This window comes from Salvia splendens, chromosome 16 (genome assembly GCF_004379255.2).
Source record: "Salvia splendens isolate huo1 chromosome 16, SspV2, whole genome shotgun sequence".
Lineage (NCBI taxonomy): Eukaryota > Viridiplantae > Streptophyta > Magnoliopsida > Lamiales > Lamiaceae > Salvia > Salvia splendens.
The window spans coordinates 1,234,823-1,254,649 of NC_056047.1; the positions used below are offsets into that span (position 1 = coordinate 1,234,823).

The 19,827-nt window shown below is 37.1% G+C and overlaps 2 protein-coding genes and 1 pseudogene across 3 annotated transcripts; all 3 read left to right on the plus strand.

The window, feature by feature from the left end:
* The first annotated feature begins 673 nt into the window (after positions 1-673).
* On the plus strand, positions 674-4,389 carry LOC121771886 (protein NRT1/ PTR FAMILY 5.7-like). The gene is made up of 5 exons (XM_042168781.1): positions 674-761; positions 846-1,105; positions 1,920-2,371; positions 2,943-3,447; positions 3,851-4,389. The coding sequence occupies exons 1-5, from the start codon at positions 674-676 to the stop codon at positions 4,229-4,231; spliced, it is 1,686 nt and encodes a 561-aa protein (XP_042024715.1). The 3' UTR covers positions 4,232-4,389.
* A 7,128-nt stretch (positions 4,390-11,517) lies between these two features.
* Positions 11,518-13,508, plus strand: LOC121769940 (protein ELF4-LIKE 4-like). 2 transcript variants are annotated; one of them, XM_042166723.1, is made up of 3 exons: positions 11,518-11,720; positions 12,687-13,057; positions 13,161-13,508. In XM_042166723.1, the coding sequence occupies exons 2-3, from the start codon at positions 12,718-12,720 to the stop codon at positions 13,229-13,231; spliced, it is 411 nt and encodes a 136-aa protein (XP_042022657.1). In that variant the 5' UTR covers positions 11,518-11,720; positions 12,687-12,717; the 3' UTR covers positions 13,232-13,508. The 2 variants fall into 2 exon arrangements, with proteins under 2 accessions (XP_042022657.1, XP_042022658.1); XM_042166724.1 differs by lacking the exon at positions 11,518-11,720 and adding an exon at positions 11,736-11,873.
* Positions 13,509-14,584: 1,076 nt separating this feature from the next.
* Positions 14,585-19,696, plus strand: LOC121771887 (annotated as a pseudogene).
* The last annotated feature ends 131 nt before the right edge of the window (positions 19,697-19,827 follow it).

The following is a 19,827-nucleotide window of genomic DNA, read 5'->3' on the forward strand; positions in this document are numbered from 1 at the left end:
TTACTACTATATAACAGATGACTTTTTGTTTGGATTCAGGTTTGTTTTATCATCAAATTACCACAAGGCCATCCACAGTGGCGCCGCCACCGTGAATCCACAATCGCCACAAAATTGAATTCATTAAAAATCAGTTTTATTTATAAAATTAATATTTTTGAAAAAATTAATAATAAAATTTCACTCTAACCGATTAATTGGTAAAAGAATGAATTTTCTTTTCAATTTTTTGGGATAAATTATTTCTCTGATAGCTACATTCTACAAAGCGTGGCTTTAGCGTTGTGGGATGATCATGATCTTGTCACGCTAGTTGGTACACAAATTGAATTTTTAATTGAGCATTTCCCTCTATTCATTTGCTGATTGAAACCAAAGTACAAAGAAAAAGATTTACCTCTTAAAAGTCAAAATCAAAGTACATTTCACATACTAATATGTCGATTATCATATTCTAATAATTTGTTATCATGTAATAATAGTTTAACGTACAATGTTAAATAATCAACGATTTCAAAATCCATGAATTGGACAATTTATTATAGGTCATGTAATAATAATTCAAAGTTTTAAATTATGTCATTAATTTTCATATGGCCAACTTGGGAAGAAGATGAGCCAATTACTAATTCTATATATATGTAAACAGCTAAAAATCTGGCATTGTGCAGACATGATGAAGGCCATTCAAGTCCTACGCTGGTGTCGAGAGAAGTTCCAATACTACGTCGTTTTCACCACCTCCATCTTCTTCATCTTAGGTATACTATTACACAACGACCTTGCAAAATCAATCGACTCATTTTCGTCATACATATTTATTGTGTTGTGCTACACAATCCCAGGACTCGTATTTAGCTACAAGTTACTGGAGAAGACATTTCTCGACATCCTGATGACACGTGTTGCCGCCGCGTGGGGTATGCAGGACAAAAGCGGAGAGGATGACTATGACTACAACTATGATCTCCGAACAGCCGTCATAATCGTCAATTTGCATGAAGGAACGGCCGCGATTCTCATACCTTTGTTCGTATATGCAGCCGACGTTATTCATATGGGCCGCTTCAAGATGGTGGCTTTCTCGGCCACAGTGTGCATCGTTGTGAGTAGCCGAACTATAATTGTTACACACTTCAGTGTCCCATATTAAGGCAACTGGTATGAAAATTTTAAAACAAATAAAATATATTTACTTATTTAATGGGAATTTTAAAAATATTGTAGATAATCTTTTATCATACTATAAATTCCCTTATTACTCCCATAAAAATATGGGCAATGGGTATAGCACGAGAATTAAGATAAAATTGGTAAAGTAAGAGAAGGGAGAAGAATGATATGGTAAAGTAGTGTAAGTGGATAGTGGGACCTACATCATGAAATTGATATAACTTTTCAAAAATGCAATGCACATATTTTTGTGGGACGGACGAAAAAAGAAAGTGTACATATTTTTATGGGACGGAGAGAGTATGAAAAATAAGTAAAAAGGAATGTTTTTGCTGAATCTCTCGTTCTCGTTCAAGGAAATAAGAAGCAATAGATTTATTATGTAGTTATAAAAGGTCTTAGAAAACATCGTTATTCCAAATTACAAAGTACATGTTCATATTCAATATATGGAAAATATTTTGATTGGAATTTCTTTTATTTAATTTATACTCCTACAAAAGAAGTCGATATTGATACTGATCAGGCAGACTCTCTCTTTTTATTAGCTAAACTTTGGGGTGAGTTCTTTTCTTTAATTACTTCTTCCATCTCATTTTAAATGAAAGTATTTCGTATTCAACACATATATAGTGTTATTTTCTATGTTAAGTGAACAAAGACAGAAAAGGTAGTCATATTAATAAGCAAAAAAGAAAATATATCGTTTAGAATGGGACAGAGGGATTATCGTGCAATTTTGGCAGGGGCTAATGCTCAACAAACGGGCGGCCCACGATGATATCACGCTCAATATACGGTTATTCTACCTAGCACTGGGGCTAATGGCTTTGGCGCAAGCGGCACAGAGAGTCAACCTAGAAGGGTTTCTCGACGATCAGCTCAGGCCGATGGATCTTGATAACGACCAGAGAAAAAGACGAAGCAAACTATGGTGGACTATGGTCTCCTTCGCGGTGGCCATCTTTGCCGGGTTTGGACCTTTACCACGACTCCACGACTTCGAGAAACTTGCATTAGTATTGATCTCTGTGATGGGGTTTTGCTTCTTTGTATTCTTGTTGGGTTTCAAACACTACAACTTCGTCCCCAAAATCGAAAACCCGTTTAAGGATGTCGGGATCGTCCTCCGCAGAGCCTTCTCTAATAGAAATGTCGAGTGTCCGCAAACTCAAGAGCCTCACGTTCCATGCTTAAGGTACTAATTTCACATTTTCAATTAATCAACTGAAATGAAAACAATAACATTGTACAATCATGTGATCTTACAAGGGGGGTTAGTTGGGCCGATTATCAAATTTTGTGTCAGCGGGTTGGAATTTTGTTCAGATTTCGTGCTAATGAGGGCTAAAAACTAATGATAAAAATTAGTAACATTTCTATATTTGTAATGGCCCTAAATATTTATAATATACTATAAAAAATTTACTTATATAACTAATTACATCGAGTCATAAAATTCATTAATGGCCAAAATATATTTGAAAAAGTACAAAGAAAATGCATAATCTCTTCAATGCTGAATGAGAAAAATTACACAGTATTTACTTGAATTGTAGTATTTTTTAGTCGTTCCAGTGTAGTTGAGTTATTTTTCTCTATGGCTAAATCAACATATTAAATATGATTTATTTTTATGTATGTCTTTCTACTTAACTCATTAAACACCGAAGAAACGCTTATAACTATGTTGGGACAAGGGTTCCCTTGTTAGATCTTCTCTGGTTACAGATTAATCAGATTGATTCTATAAATATGACATGACACAGGTGGTTAGACAAAGCAACGGCGGAAGGCAGTTGCAGTGGCGAACAAGTGAGAGGAGTGAAGCTTCTTCTGAAGATGCTTCCATTGTGGTGTTGTTTCCTCACTTTTAGCCTGGTTTCCGCTTCTGGAAGCACCTTCTTCTTCATGGAGGCCATAGAAGTTACTAACGACCATAATTACATAAATGCCATTCTCTTATTCTCCAACCTGTCGAGGCTCACGCAGTACGCGGTCTCTTACGGGTCCAGCTTCTTAATCGGGAAGCTCGGGGAGAGGAAAAAATGCAACCGTAGGAAGATGGAGCTGGTGAGAATCGGCATTGGGATGACCTGTTGCTTGTTGTGCTGTGTCACCGCTTCTGCGACTGCGAAACGCAGGCAGGACATCGGTGAGGACGACTACAGCGACGACGCCATGAGCCCATACTGGCTAACACCACAGTTCTTTTTACTAGGACTGATGTGGGGGCTTTCCGAAGACGGGTTCGAATCGTTCTACGAATCTCAGGTTTGTGAAAGCTTTCGTTTTTGGAAAATTGTCATTTAAATCATACTCTTTTTACATCCATTATAAAAAAATAGTCTCAACATCCCATTTTAGTCTGTCAACGAAATTAGTCTCATTTTTATCCATGAAAACTTTCGCACCACTCTATCTATTTCTCAAAATTTACTAATTACGCGTCAAAACTCGTATCGTCCCAAAATCATAACTTTACCACAATTCACAATTATTGCATGAGGCTAATTTTTTGGCGATTGTGTGGTGCTTATTTACTGAGACGACACTTAAACTAGAAGTAAAGTTGACCAGAAGTCAGCTAAAATTTAAAATTTAAATTGGATTTTTTTAAAAGATGATCAACATTGGTTACCGTTTGCAAATTAAGTTTCTCACTTTATCGTCTTAGGTTTCTGAAAACTTGTCGAAATATGGAGTGGCGTTCGTGGAACTTGCGAATGGAGTTGGTATATTTGCGAGCGTACTTTGCATTCTCGTCTTCAGAAGTCCGCCTTTCGAATGGTTCCACGAAGGGCTATATTACAGCAACCTCAATAGGTATTATATCTTCTTAGCAGTTTTGAGTGTTGTGAACCTTATGGTGTACTGCTGGGTTGCATATTCGTACGGAGTCGGAGACGAAAAGGCGGATCAGGTTAATAAGGGGCAGCCCGCGGATACTCGGACTCACCCAGAGGAGGCGGAGCCTGGAAATATCGAGGGGGGCGGAGCATATGGAGATCATATGAAAACTTTGGCAGAGGTTTTGAAGGAAGTAATAACAAATTAAAAGAAATAAATTTTATAAATAAGTTATACTATGTGTGTGGAAAATTTGAGGGTGCATTTATTTTAACCATAAGATTGTACTTAGTATAAAGATATGTAGTTGATGGATATTAATATAGTGTAAAATGATGTAAAATAGACATGTTGTACTATCTTATAAGTTGCATGTTATAAATGTCCACCTTATTTTTTGTTCAAATTGTCATTTAACTAGGGCAATTTTCGTACACATGTTTTTATGGATTAGGACATCTCATAGACAAAGAATTAAAGATGCAAGTATAATGGGACGAAAGGGGGTACTTGTCAAAATATTTGTTTTACTACTAATTAGTTCTTTGGGTTTTACTTAAGTTCTTGTTAAAAATACAGAGTAGATCTAATTACAAGCCCAAAAATATACATGCTTATACTTGCAAGAAATCATAAATTTCTTAGTTAGTTTTCGGTAATGGTCTCAATGGTTTCAGGTTTTGTATCATTACAATTCTTCGTGTTCATTATTTACGTAATAATTGAATTAGAAATCTATAGGGATCGGCGGCGCACACTCGAACTCCATATTAGTATAATATTGTCTGCTTTGGGCAAAATCCTCACGGTTTTGCTCTTAGGGTACTCCCCAAAAGGCCTCGTACTAATGAAGTTGGAGCAGCCCATATATATGCTTACAACTCTAGCTTGTTCATTCTCCAATGTGAGATATTGTTTGCCCCCACAATCCTCCCCTCAAACCAAGACCATCAGACCAAGACCACACGTCTACACATGTTACAGATCACTAGGTCACCACAGGTCTTGGTCGGGCTCACACAAAGACATTGAAGAACTTACAAGCAATCGACCGAACCCTGAGCCACGCAGGCCTGCCCTCAACCAGGGTTCTAATACTACTGTAGGGATTCGGCGGCGCATACCCGAACTCCACATTAATTTGATATTGTCCGCTTTAGGCAAAGTCCTCACAGTATTGATCAAAAAGAAGAAAAAGCTGATCTGGTATTTGAGCAACTAGAAGTTTAAGCATCAATAGATTGATAGTGCAAGCATTAAAAAAACAACAACAACAATAATAATAATAATAATAATAAGTATTATTATTATTATTATTATTATTATTATTATTATTATTATTATTATTATTATTATTATTATTATTATTATTATTATTATTATGATGGTAGTTGTTGTTGTAACCATTCTGTAACCACTCAATTGACTACTTGTTGTCTTAAAACATGGCATAAAAAGCAAAAAGCTCATTTGCCATAAAGCCTACAGATGGGGGAGGAAAAGCATTACAGAAAAGCATCAATTTTATATAATCATTATAACCTTTTTAATTGTAACAACCTTCGTCTCAAAAAAATTACAGAAAAAGCATATTCAAATGATTACTAAACAATATCATATATTCATATGGCTTAGCTTGAAAAGAAGACAACTCGAATATTCACCCATATACACTATATGTAAACTGATTAAAAATCATTTAGTACTACATTTTAGACATGGTAAACGTTTCGTTACTATATATGGTCTATGACTATGTTCTCTTCCCCAAGTACCTCCTTAGTCATCTTATGTACTAACAATCTTAATATAATAGAATTAAGATATCATGTCATATAGTAATTCATAATAATATTAAGAATTTAGAAATGATGTCATATAGTAATTCATAATGATACGCTAACGTATCATACTCCTAATATTAGACGGAGGTGAATAAATTATAAACTCCTTCCATTCATAATTAAATGTCCTATAGTTGATTGGTTCGGATTTTAATAAAATTGTTTGATTTTATGAAGAAAAATTGATAGCAGTAAAAGTTAATGAAGTGTGTGTCGAAGTACTTTTATATTTAGTTTTATAATAAAATGTGTGTAGAATGATCCACTTACCTAAAACAGTAAAAAGTGAAATGAGACATTTATTGGCTGACAAACGAAAAAAAAATGAGACATTTAATGTCATACGAATGAAGTATGAGTAGTAATTTTTATAGAACCGGGTCTCGTGTTATTACAATATTAAGTCTAATGACCCAATCACTTTTAACGTAGAGACTGTAACAGGACTGTGATATTTGTAAATTAAAGCTATAACATAAATGACCCTACCAGACATTATTAACAAATCACTTGGTTTGTGTATAACTTTTGACTTACTTTCGATTCAGATTCAGATTCAGATTCAGATTTATGTAAATTTTTGGTGAAACAAAATACTACTAACATAGGTTGACTTGAGAAGACTACGAGTCCCTTCTAATCCTATATATATGGAAACGGGTAAAAAGAACTAGTATTATGCAGACATGAATTCCATTCCTGTCCTACGTTGGTGTCTGAAGACGTTTCATTACTATTTCGTCTTCACCAACTCCATCTTTTTAATTTTAGGTAACGATTCTGCGAAATAATCGACTCATTTTTACCGAACAAAGGATTTGGAATTGAATTGAAATTCATTCATCATAGAATTCAATTCCAATTCAATTCCAATTCGTATACACCCTTAGTAATCGTCATTTTCTTAAAATTTCGTACTCTTATCTAAAATAAACGACGCGGCTACAGTGAGACAGAGAAACAGATTTATTGAACTCATATCAAACGACACAGGTGGTTAGACAGAGCGGCACAGGCAGGCAGTTGTACGGCTGAACAAGTGAGGGGAGTGAAGCTTTTAGTGAAGATGATTCCTTTGTGGTGTTTTTTCCTCACTTTCAGCCTTGTTTATGCTTGTAAGCATTGGCGGACATAGTAAGGCAAGACAAGGGGCTTAAGCCCCTCCCAAGAAGCTTTTTTGTTGAATTTTCTATTTCTATTTTTTTTAAAAATTTCAAAACCTATGTATCAAGCCCATGCCATTTGAGTGATGTTAGAGACTAAATCCTAGAAAGTTTAATGGTTGGAAGGGCTGAACTATTGCTAATAAAGCAAAAATTGCAGAGGAAGTCAAAGAAAAATTAATGGCAGCCGTTGCTGCGAAGAAGATGAAGAAAAGGAACTAGTATAATACTAATAATAAAGCAACCCATTTAATAAGTAGTGCATCAAAAATTGAGCCCAAATTAACAAGTCTAAACTAATTTTGATAAATGTGTTATGTTAATTTTTAAATGTGATTTATATATGAAACATAACCAAAATTCTAAATTTACAGCTTAATTTTCAGCCAATTCTATATCTTATAATAGGGTTACTTCTTCATTGCAATGTTCATCTAAATTATATAATTTACAAAACATTTCGATTTATATATTAATTTATTTTTATTTCTAAAATATTTATGCATTGTACATTATATTTGCCTGCGAAAAAATGTCATGTTTTTCTATTTTTATTCGTTCATCAAAATTATTCTCTATGATACGTTTTTCTTCCTTAAGGTGGAACATAATTTCCACTAACACTATTTCGAACACTTTTATCTCTATCCTTTTCTTATTTTACCGATTGTATCAAACCTAGTACCATCCACGATAAAAAAAACTATTTATCGTAGATGAAGGTAGTATACAGTGCAGCCCTTGCTAAATAATTTTCTGCGTCCACCACTGCTTGTAAGAACACCTTCTTCTTCGCAGAGGCCACCAGCCTTGTTAGTGACCACGATGGTGTACCTATCGTTATCTTTGAGAATTACAGAGGCCACGGCCAGATCAGCATCCAAGTTCGCAATAAAAAATAAGAAAAATTACAGCAAACAGAAGATGGAACTGCTGAGAATCGGCATTGGGATGGCATGGGGCGGGCTGTGCTTGCACCGCTGCTTGGGTGACTGCAACGAGCAGGCAGCGCCACGCCATGAACGCATATTGGCTAACACCACCGTTCCTTTTACTAGGTCTAATGGTGGGATGCGCTCAGCATGGGCTTCAATCGTTCTACAAATCGCATCCTTATTACTCCCTCCGTTCGCCATTAAGAGTCTCATTCTTTGGCAGCACGAGTCTTAAGAAATGTTAAGAAAAGTGGGTGGAAAAGAGTTAGTGAAATAGGGTCCCACTTGTATATATTTAGTTTTAAATGAAATGTGAGTGGAATGAGTTAGTTGAAGACGAGACCCTATTACCATTTATAGAATAAGTTTAGATATAAGTTTGCCAAATTTATGCCCAAATGATGTGGCATGTGGATCCTTTTTATTTTCAATTGTCAAAAAGGTATTGATGAAGCACATCAAATCATTATGCTATCATGCTATGGAATGACCATACCATTTTTACTTCATGATATGTGCATGCAAAATATATGTGCATGCAAAATTGAATATACTTTTATACTAGTACTTCAAACAACTTTGTTTAGGTTACTGCAAAACAGGCCCACTTAATTGGGCTTGAATCAGGCCCACATAAATGGAGCTTTAGACATAGATATGCTAAGTGCTAACCACACAGAAAACAAATAACTAAAATGTGCATTTAATTTGTTTTATTTTATGTTTAATTGTGTAGTCCTAAACTAATAAAGGAAACTAACTTTTACTTCTATTATGTATGTGAAGAAATAAAAAGAGAGAGGTGATAATTGAGATGATAGAAAAATAAAGAACAATACGAGAGGAAAGAAATTTGATGTTTCATAGACTTCAGTGTCTCGTATTTGCCGGGGATTATAATTGGATTTTGAATCTTTAAGAGATTGTTATATTTTTTTATTGAATCATCAAATTGAAAATTTTGGAATTTGAATTTGAATTTTATATTTATTTCTTTGTGATTGTTGTTATTTATTGAATCATCAAATCGAAAAATTTGAATATTTATTTTATATTTATTTCTTCGTGTGGAATTCGGGACAAAATAGAACTCAAATAGATATTTTTATTTTTGGCATGATAATCTACCAATGCAATGGCGTATAGCAAAGCATCAATTTAAATATGTGGATGTCACATGTCACTTGTTTGGTTTTAATATTTCCACTTTCTATTTGAATATTACTTGTAAAATAAATAGATTAGTAAAGTGTGTACTTAAAAAGAATAATTTGGGCACACGACTAAAGAAACAAAACTTGTAGAAATTGATACATTAACATAAATTGTTATTAGCATTAAAAGTCAATGATAGTTCATATAAATAAATACTATAAGTGAACCTCAATTATTTGAATTGGAATAAAATTGATGCACAGTGATTTAACAACAACTCTAGATGGACGGTTGAGTTAGTTAATCTAACCAACCCCACATAGATCGGCCAATGTCCCATTTTGAGTTAGCTTAATACAATTAGTAGAGTTTATAAATTTGAGATAGTATGATTATAAAATTATTCTTGGTCAGCCAAAAAATTATAAAAGTATATCGGAATTCAAAATTGTTAGGACTAAGATCACCGAAATTAATTAGAGACTAATTGCTTTTATAGTTTTCTCATTGTCATTATAGATTTGGACGTTATCCACTCAAAAGCAAAGAAGAATATTAAACCCTAGTCAATTCGGCTCACATCAGTTAAGAAGAAGTTGCGAATTCGAATATAATTAAAATGGGATGAACTATTCAAGAAAAGTTTGCCAGAAATATTTGTGCTGTAAATTCATAATAATAATAATAATAATAAGCTTTAATTTATCTAGTCTACCAAACGTCTTAGAGCATCCACAGTGGTTATAGCCCAGCCATAGCTTAGCCACAAACTCCTCCTACCACATCATCAATACTAAAAATCCTCCTGCCACATCAGAAATAGTCCAGCCATAGCCTAGCCATATCATAAATAGCCCAGCCACATCAATAGCCACATCACTAATAACACAATATACGGAATTTAATTTACGAGACATATACGTGAAACATTAATAATACTATTTTAATTTTAAAAAAAGTACAATAAATTAAAAAAGGTCCGAAAATGTTTAAAAAGTACATTAATAAAAAAAAATTACATTAGAAAAAAAGTACATTACTTAAAAAAACATCACTCGTCGGCTCCCTCGCCTCCGTCGTCGCCGCCTCCCTCGCCACCGCCTCCTCCGTCGCCACTGTCACCGCCGCCTCCACGCAGATCGTCATTCATGCTCTCGAGCAATGTGAAGAGAAATCTCTTCTCCTGGGGGTCCGTCGCTGCTCGCCATTCGGCTAACGTCTTCACCATCATCTGGCGCGTTTGTTGACGCGCGAAGTACTTGAGATCCTCTGTAGACTGGCGGTCAAAGGGGGATGCCGACTGGACCTCCTGGGAACCCCCGGCGGCCCCCCTCGCCTCCCGTTGCGCCCGCTTTTGCCCAGCGGGGCGAGGTCGGCGACCGAACGAACGAGGGGTCGGGACCTCCTGGGCCGTCTCGGGGAGGTCGTGGGAACCACCGCTGCTGCCGCTGAAATCCCCGGTATAGTTCAATCGTTGCTTCTTCGGCCAGCCAGCGTCGACACCTACTCGGAATTTCTCGGAGTCGTTCAGCACAAGATAGCAATTCCAGTAGGTGAAGTCCTTATACAACCCGGGCTGGGGGAAGGCTTTCTCCGCTATCCTCCTGCAGTCGTCCTCCGTTTGGCCACTGCTCATCATGCGGAGGGAGTTGGTGTACAAGCCCGAAAATCGGGAGACGGCAGCCCTGATTCGGTTCCACGCCTTCCGGCAATCCTCCCGGCGGACTCCCTCCGGTCGGCATCCCAGGTAGCATCTGCTGCCACGGGTACATGTTGTAGTACCCGGGCATCTGATTCCATCCGCCTCCAAAGGGGATTGGGGGAGTTTGAGAACCGCTCGTCCCTGAACTAGGCTCGTTGTTCAGATCCATTTCTCGGTGTTGATCTTGTACATAAATTAAGATAGAGAGAGTACTCGTTAATACAAGTGGTGCGAATGAAAATGAAGTGCAAATCGCGTATATATAGTGTTTTGAAAATTAAAAAAAAAAATCCGCTGGGCTATGCGCTGGACGATCCGGGAGCTGCAATGGCGCCTAGCGGATCGCCCAGCGCATAGCCCAGCGGATTTTGACCGCCTAGCGCTGGGCGAAATTCATTTCCGAAAAACCGCTAGGCGGTTTTCGGCTCCTGCAGTGGTTCGCCTAGCGACCGCCTAGCGCCGGCGCTCGGCTAGGCGGTGCGCTAGGCGCCATTGTGGATGCTCTTATAGTAAAAAAATACTCCATATTTTCATAAATTATCTCGATTTAACAAATGTAGACAAATTACTAATTATCGATTCCATCAATCACCAATTATAGAGTAAACTAATGAAATAATTAGATCGCTAATTATTACACAATAAAACCTTATAATCTGCCATGAATCCTCAACATGAAAAGAGCATGGGAGAATAAAAAAGCTCAAACCCCACAAAACTACAAAGAGGGCCCCTTTGTGTGTCTGTGTGTGAATCGTCAAATCTCGAAGTAACTGAATAATAGTACTCTCTTTCCTCTTTTCAATCCGCTTCATGATTTCAGGGTCTTTTCCCAATCCATGTGCCTTTTGCTGCTCTTGATTCTCCTCCTTCTCCAATAATGGTCCAAAATTTCTAGGTAAACCAGCTGGAAATTGCTGCGAAATTTTGTTTCTTCTGTTTAATTTTTTCTGCCCTTAATTTAATCAAATATGGGGTTTCTCATTTCTGTGGTTTTAAGCTTTTACTGTATCTCTGTTTGACCGTTTAGATGCAATTCACTGCAATTAAGGTAAAATTGTATGTTTTTTCTCTTTGATTGTTGAGGATTTTTGGATCTCTTTGTGGTTTTGAATTCTATTTATTGTGTTAGCAACCTTAGTAAGGGAATTTTGCCATATTTAATGCACTTTCTGCAAATGGTCCCTTTTAAACCCGCGAATTAATATCGAGAGAGACCTTTTCATTCTTCATCAACAAAGTGACGATTTGTACATATTTAATGCTATTAATACCAGAATTTAGATGAGTAGAATTTATGAGTTTTAGGAGTTTTGGGACTTGTAGGAGTCAATGCTTTGTTTGTGGAAGAAAAGCACTTTGTGAAAAGGTCATTTCATCAAGAAAAAGAAGTCAGCTTTCTTTTTACTCCTTTTCCTTGGTTTCTCTTTTTGTTCTTGTTGAATTCACCTTTTTGTCCATGGATTTGTGAAGACAAGAAATTTTGTAGTACTTGATTATGTTTGTAGATATATGAGCTTTTGGTAGAACTTGTGTGAAAGGAAAGATGAATTTAATGGAGATTGAAGCTACTGTTTATTAGGATTCTTGCTCTGTATTTGATCTATGGTTTCCTTTTGTGTCGAATTTGTATGCTCCGATGGAAATTGAGTGAAGGAAAAGAGACGGATTTTCTGAAAATCGAAGCTACTATTTCTGAATTTTCTTGCTCTACATTTGTTGATCTATGTTGAATTCGTGTGTTTTAACTTTGTGAAAAAACAAAGGGATAAATGAAGAAGATGATGAACAATTATGTGGCAATTCAAAGTTCAAGAATTTCCCTTCTAATGTAGCATTTGGTATGATCTCGGCAAAATTGCAGTGGATGTAATACGTTTTGAGGGCGAAGGGCTATGGAAGACGACGTATTTTCTGGCCTTGCCAACGGCCAACAGATCGAGAGCAAGGTCGTTCAAACGTTCCAGAAAAGTTTTGTGCAAGTGCAGAACATTCTGGACCAGAACAGGGTGTTGATCAGTGATATCAACCAGAATCACGAGTCGAAGATCCCGGATAACCTGTCGCGGAATGTGGGGCTGATTCGGGAGCTCAACAACAACATCAGGAGGGTGGTTGATCTGTACAACGATCTGTCGAATTCCTTCGCCAAATCCATTGAGGCCTCCTCGGAGGGCGAGTCGCCCGGGGTGACGAAGTCTGATGGAAGAGGTGGGCAGAAGAGAGTAAGATCTGGTAATTGAGAATGCCTGGTGATTTTTTTATCTAATTCTTGAGGTGATACAAATACAATCTGGTTAGTGTAACTTTATTTCTTGGGAATTTTCTTGATCTTTAGCTAGAATGAGCATTTTTCTTGGGATAAAAGGACTGTGGTCTGTGGATACTTATAGCTATCTATCATGGTAGTTGGTGTAAATCTTGCAATTGTAATATCATCATGAACATGACCACGAGGGGGCTGAGGGTAGTCAACTTACGAGCCAAGAGGAGGCTAGTTCGGATGTGACCACGAGGGACTGAGGCCTGAGGGTAGTCAACTTACGAGCCAAGAGGAGGCTAGTTCGGACGTAACCACGAGGGGCTGGAAGAGGCTGGTTCGCTTGCCAATGTATCTCGAACTATGTTGTGTGTGTGTGAAAAAAAAATAAAAATAATATCATCATGAACATTATCTGATTATACATTTTCAAAACAAAAATCTTTTACAATCTTTTCCCTCTTTGGAACCTTTTGCAATTGGGTGGAAATGTTGTTCATCCACACACAATGAAACACACACATTATTACCAAAAATGAAATGAAATTTTGATATTGTCTCTATTACTATCAAAAGAAAAAGCTCTAGCATGAATCTATTAGTATCTCCATTCAAACGTACCAAACTATACTCTGTGTAGATGATGGTTGGCAACTGAATAATTGAGTCGACAGTTGATGCAGCAGAATTAGAGCGAAAAATTAATTAAAAATAATTAATAAGAGCAAATTGATATATATTTTGTAGGATTTTAATTTATAAAAGATCATATATTTCCTACCAAATAAGATATTCGAGTGTCATAGATAGATATAGCATTATACCTCGTGCCAAACGAGCTCCACATGTAATTTTCTGGAACTAGAGAAGCAGAATCATACAGTAGATTATTTATATTGTATCGTGAATATATATATTTTTTGCATTAATTGAATAAAATAAAATAATTAACATATGCATACTCCTAATTATACTATACTTTTCATCTTACATAAAGTGCTAGCAAATTTAACAACGCTTCGGGTTCGGCTTTGAACCGACCCGATCCGAATTCAAATAATCAATTATTTTTCTCCAAAAAGAATCGAACCCTAAACCTGATTGATTAACACAGAAATGAACGCCGGCAAAAACCCCAATTCCCCGCCAAAAGAAAAAGTAAATACAAGCAGTAAAATTTAAAAGGTGAATGTGACTGATCAACAGCCGCCGAATGGACGCCGTCGTCAACTCAGCACTAGAAGAGATATGCTGCAGAGCGGCGGAGGGGCTCCATCTCAGCGACCTGTGGGCAAAAATCGGCCCAACTCTCGCTGCCCGGGGTCTCCCAATCTGCCCGAACGTTAAGCGGGCAGTGCTGGAGAATCTGGCGGAGATACCGGAGCTGAAGCTTGTGGCGCGCGACGGCGCTTTGTCCATGCTTGCGGAGGCCTTAATTCAATACACGGTTGAAGAGTGTGAGGCGATGGATGTCAAAATCGTGGCGCCTGAAGCTATGCGGAGAAGCTTTCTCGGACTTTACGATGTTGGAATACCGGAATCTTCATCGTCGTCAGCGTCTGATATTCAACGCCTGATTCTCGAACGCCTCGCTGTAGCTCGATGAGCTTCAGTTTATCGAGATTTGGATAATGTGAGCTAGAATTTGCCTGGGCGATGGGATTGATGATAGATATTGCTTTTGATCATGTAGTTTGTTTTGATTTTGCTGGTTTGCTGAGCAGCATAACTATGAGTTGGAGATATTGAATTCTACTAGATTTAGTTGTGTTTTTTGGTTAGTTTGAAATAGCTAAAGATGTTAATATCCATTATTATTATGCACAGGAACCATGGGATTGCTCAGAATGATCTCACTAAGGAATTAAATATTGCTGCTAACAACTTATCCTACCAATTTAAGACACTTGAAACCAGAGGATTGATGGCAAAGCAGCCGTCTGTTATTAGGAAGAATGGTAACATTGCGTCCACGAATATGTTATATCTTGCCCGTTATACTAGGCATTTCGGTTCTCAGCAGAGGCTTGAAATCACTAGGACAGATCGGATGTTTATGGACGGGGAGGGTGCAGATGGTCACACTGGAACTAATGATGGAGTGGTTAACGGAATTGTGGCCGAGGATGTATCTGTCAAAGATTTTATACCGGCATTGAAAACCATCTGTGATAAACTTGAGGAAGCTGAGGGCAAGGTCTGCAATATATAGCATCTAAAATGCACAAACCTACTTCTCTGCATAATCTCATGCTTATTACATTTTATTGCTGTTGTGCTGCTGGCAGGTCCTGGTAGTCTCAGATATAAAAAAGGCACTTTGTTATCGGGGTACTCATGGTCACAGAAGCTGGAGAAATGTAAGTTGTAAACTGTTTTCACTTTTCATTTGTGTCTTTATTTTTTTTAATAAATCTTATGATCATATCATTTTGAGTGCTCCTATATCTTACCGTCAGACATGATTTACCTGCAATTTATGTTCGTAAAGTTTATATTTCAATAGCAGCTACTAATAATAGATAGTTAGTTTCTCAATTTCTGTTTTATTTAATTGTTAAGTTGAGACTACCATATGTGAATTGCTTATCAGTATGCTGATTCATGCTTCATTCTATCCAATATAATTTTTTATGTCTGGAGCCTGTTGACATTTTTCTCACAGGCAATTAGTGATTGAATATGCTACACACCGAGCTGCTCGGGGAGCAAATTTTCACCGTACAGATTGGGTGTCAATTAGAAATCTTCCAGCACCTCCTGATGCGTGCAAAAGAAGAATGGCATTGCTAAATAGTTTCTTCCCTTTGAGAGAGGCTGTTATGAAACTATGCACTAATCTTTCAGAACAATATGCAAAATACCTTGAGAAGTTCCAGGACAAGTTGTTGATACACTCAGATTCTAAAGAGATGATTCGGGGTCCTTCATCCGAAGAAGCTGCCATACTTGAGACATGGGCTAATTTTGATGAGGACATTATTGAGGTTGCATTGGATGATGTCTTAAGATGCAAAAGATTGGTTAAGCTGAATGCTGCTCGAGAAACATTCCCAGAACAGGAAATGAGTGAGGATGATGTAAGTTTTATATCTCTCATGCTTTAAGAAATAGATTTTGGAAATATGCTTTCACACTAAATAATTTATTCAGCGGACATAATTGATATATATGTCCTACATATTATTACAATTATGCAGATAAACCTTTGTCTGTATCACTGTATGTCCAGCTTAGTTGTGGAAGCATTGTCTGGTTTTGCATAACTTTTCCTTACTGGCCTTTTGTGCAATATTTTGTTGCTGTTTGATTTTGATCTTCTTCTCATGGTCAGGACATTGAGGATTGTAGCCAGAGTAAGCACCCAACGTCTCAGAAAACATTTGCATATAATTAAAGGTGCAAAAATTTTGAGGCAGATGCATGAATCCGTTGCAGTTGCAAATGCTGTGGAGCTATTTAAGCTGATCTTTCTAAGCAAATCGAAAGCTCCAGAAGCAGCGGCTTTGCTGGCCAAACACTACGTCGCTATTCTGAGCATGACCTCTGTGCTGCTTTTAATTACTTGAGAGAGAAAAAAATTATGGTAAGTAGAATTATGTAATTCTCATTGTAGTTACCCAGCACCATATGGATGAATGTTATGAGTTATGATTTAGAGTTGTGATGCCTCTATTGTCATAGAAGGCAATGGTGGGAATAAGTTCAGTGACTATAATTCAATAATGTGAGTGAGAGGATCCCTTATTTAGTTATGCTAGCTCATTAAGCTATTAATATTATCGACATATTCATTGGCTTAAATACTCTATACTTGTTTGCTCTCTGATAATGAACTATATGGCAGTTCTCTAGCTGTCACTGGTCTGTTTCATCCTGATCTGTATTTGGCTACAAAATAAAGCGGTCTTTTATCTCCCTTATGCAGGTTGGTGGTGGCAATGGTCAATTTGAATGATCACAGAACTTCTTGCATAGTATCACGTCATCCAAATTTCCCACTGACACTGCACACTGGAAGCAGAGCTGCCAAGCTTGCTATCTGGCTTCATGAGAGAGAAAGTGATTTAGTTGAAGAGGGTATTGAAGTTCCATCTGATCTCCAGTGTGGTGAAGTTCTCTCTTTATGCGCTCTACTATCTTCAGGTGAACAGTCAATTACTCCAATGCTACCCAATGAAGGGGGTTGGAGAGGCAGAAGATATTAGAGCTTCTAAACGTAAAAGTGATAGTGCCGACCGAGCCTGATGGCGAATCACCAAAAAAATTAAGAAAAATGTTTCCCGGGGATAGTGAGTTAACTTCTCGGAGAGAAAAAGGTTTCCCCAGACTAAAGTTATGCTTTCACCGAGAAAAAATTCCAAGATTAATGGCTATCGACTCGTTCAGAAAGGTTAACATGCATCCAACCCCATTTCTTGCTGGAAAAGATCAGAGCAATACTTCATCTGGTTTGGATGTTACCTCAAGTTTGTTTCCTTCTGACATTGCTGATCATGCAAGTAAGTGATATTATTGACCCCGGGAAGATAAATCATCCCACGTTCCAGCTCAGTGAGTCTCCATGGGAAGCTATGGCGGGCTATGCGAAGCATCTACTTTCTTCATGTTCTTATGAAGTAAATGGTTCGTTGCTTCAATCCGACTTATTCAGAACACTCTATTCAGCCATTCAGAAGTCTGGTGACAATGGTTTGAGCATGAAAGAGATCCACAAAGTTCTGAACATTAAGGGTATGTACTTTTACTCTTGGATACTTTCCAGAGATTGGTATTTCTTTTACATAATTTACCCTTTATTGCAAAATTTCCATTAAACTGAAACCATCACTATCCTTTCCAGACAACAAAATATTGGAAGTTACAATTGAGGTGCTTGAAGCATTTGGGCTAGCGTTAAAGGTTTGCTTTTCTTGCCCATTCATTATCCTAAAAGATTTTGCTTTCGAACCTCCTTCCACAGGTTTTCTGTGTCATATTCATCTGAGAGTGGAAGGGCATCACTCTTGATTTTGACGCTTTATCGCATGGCATCTTAAATGCAGGTCAATGCTTACAATTCAGTTCACGTGGTTGATTCTCTATATCGATCCAAATATTTCTTGACCAATATAGATGATCGTGTTGCTCATCATCTCAAATCAGAAAGGAAAACCAAGGATGGGCCTACGCCACTTAATCTTGATGATCCAATGGAAGATTTGGCCTCTTTAGAGAGCACAATCAACACAAATGATGATGAAGGACATAGGGTCACCATTTTAAATCGTCCTCAAGATCCCACAAATTGTCCCTCAGAAGTATTAGCAGGGACCAAGATTACAAGCCATCAACATTCTGAAGTTGCTTCAACCAAAGTGACTAGGGTAGAAAATCTTGAATGCTTTCGTATTCGTTCAAATCTTATAAGTAGACCTCTGTTGCCATGGGTGAATGGAGATGGTACTATAAATGAGCGTATATACCACAGGCTTCTTCGCCGTGTTCTTGGTATTGTCATGCTAAATCCAGGTATATTAGAGGTCTGCTATCTTTTTTCATTGAAGCTTATTATATTTAATCTTCTCAAAGATTCATAATCATCTGTTGCATTCAAATCAACCAGCTTTTTAGTATGATTTTTTTTTCTGTTCCCTTGGGAAGGAATTTGAGATGCAATTTCTTATATTCTTCTGTCTTTATGTACAGGATGAAATCATAAATCAGATGCAAGGTCTAAATCCTCAGGTATGCAACTTTCTTCTCTCTCAGCAAAAGACAAAAGCACATTACATCATGAAAATAGATTTTGAAAGCTTTATGGTTTAGAACTTTCAACTATTCATTCTTGTCCTCAATTTTAGTATCTAAAAAATACAGTTTTCATCCCAATCACCATATTTCACAGAACTAGATCGTTTTTATCTGCGGTTGAAAGGCTTTCGAGAAATAAAAGCCCTGCTGGAAATTCTAATTCTATTTACCTCATGAAGTTGGTTTTACCAGTCACCATAGTCTACGATCAAGATACAGATTCCTGAACTTCCATATATTTATTCTCGACTTCCTTAATTCGCTGCATTTCTCTTAATTTAATGCCTTCAATCACCAATAGTTTAAGATCAAGCTACTCAGATTCCTAAACTGCCTTTCCTGTAGAACGCAGCTTGCTGTAATCGCTGTCAACTTTCCTTAATTCACTTCATTTCTCCGTAATTTATTGCTAATGGCATAACTGAAACGTCTTGCAGAGCTGCAGACAGCTGTTACAGATGATGATTCTGGATAACTACATAACTCCCCGAAAAATGCAGCAGATGACATTGTCTCAGCCTCCCTCCATTCTGGCCAATCTTCTTGGTGGCAAATGCAAAAAACCGAAGTTGATATGTTGAGTCCATTTCTATGCAAATCCCTCGACCACAACCTTGCTCTAGAGCGATCGGGGTGACTGATTTGCATAGCATGTGAATGGGATGGAGGCATTGTATTTGTAGCCATGGAAACAATGAGAATCTTGAACCCTCATGTTGTATAGTTAGAAAAATCCTGAACAGTTTTCTTGTATAGTAGGAATGATTTACTATGTAGAATTCTAGACTCTTGTATTAATTACTACAACTATCTTAGATATTTCAGTTTACTAATTCTATCATAAAGTAATATTTTCAATCCAATCAATCATTTTCGGATAATAGTTAGACCTAAGTTTGGGATAATACTTTAGATTTTGGTCGAAACAATGATTGAATTCTTAATTAGATTT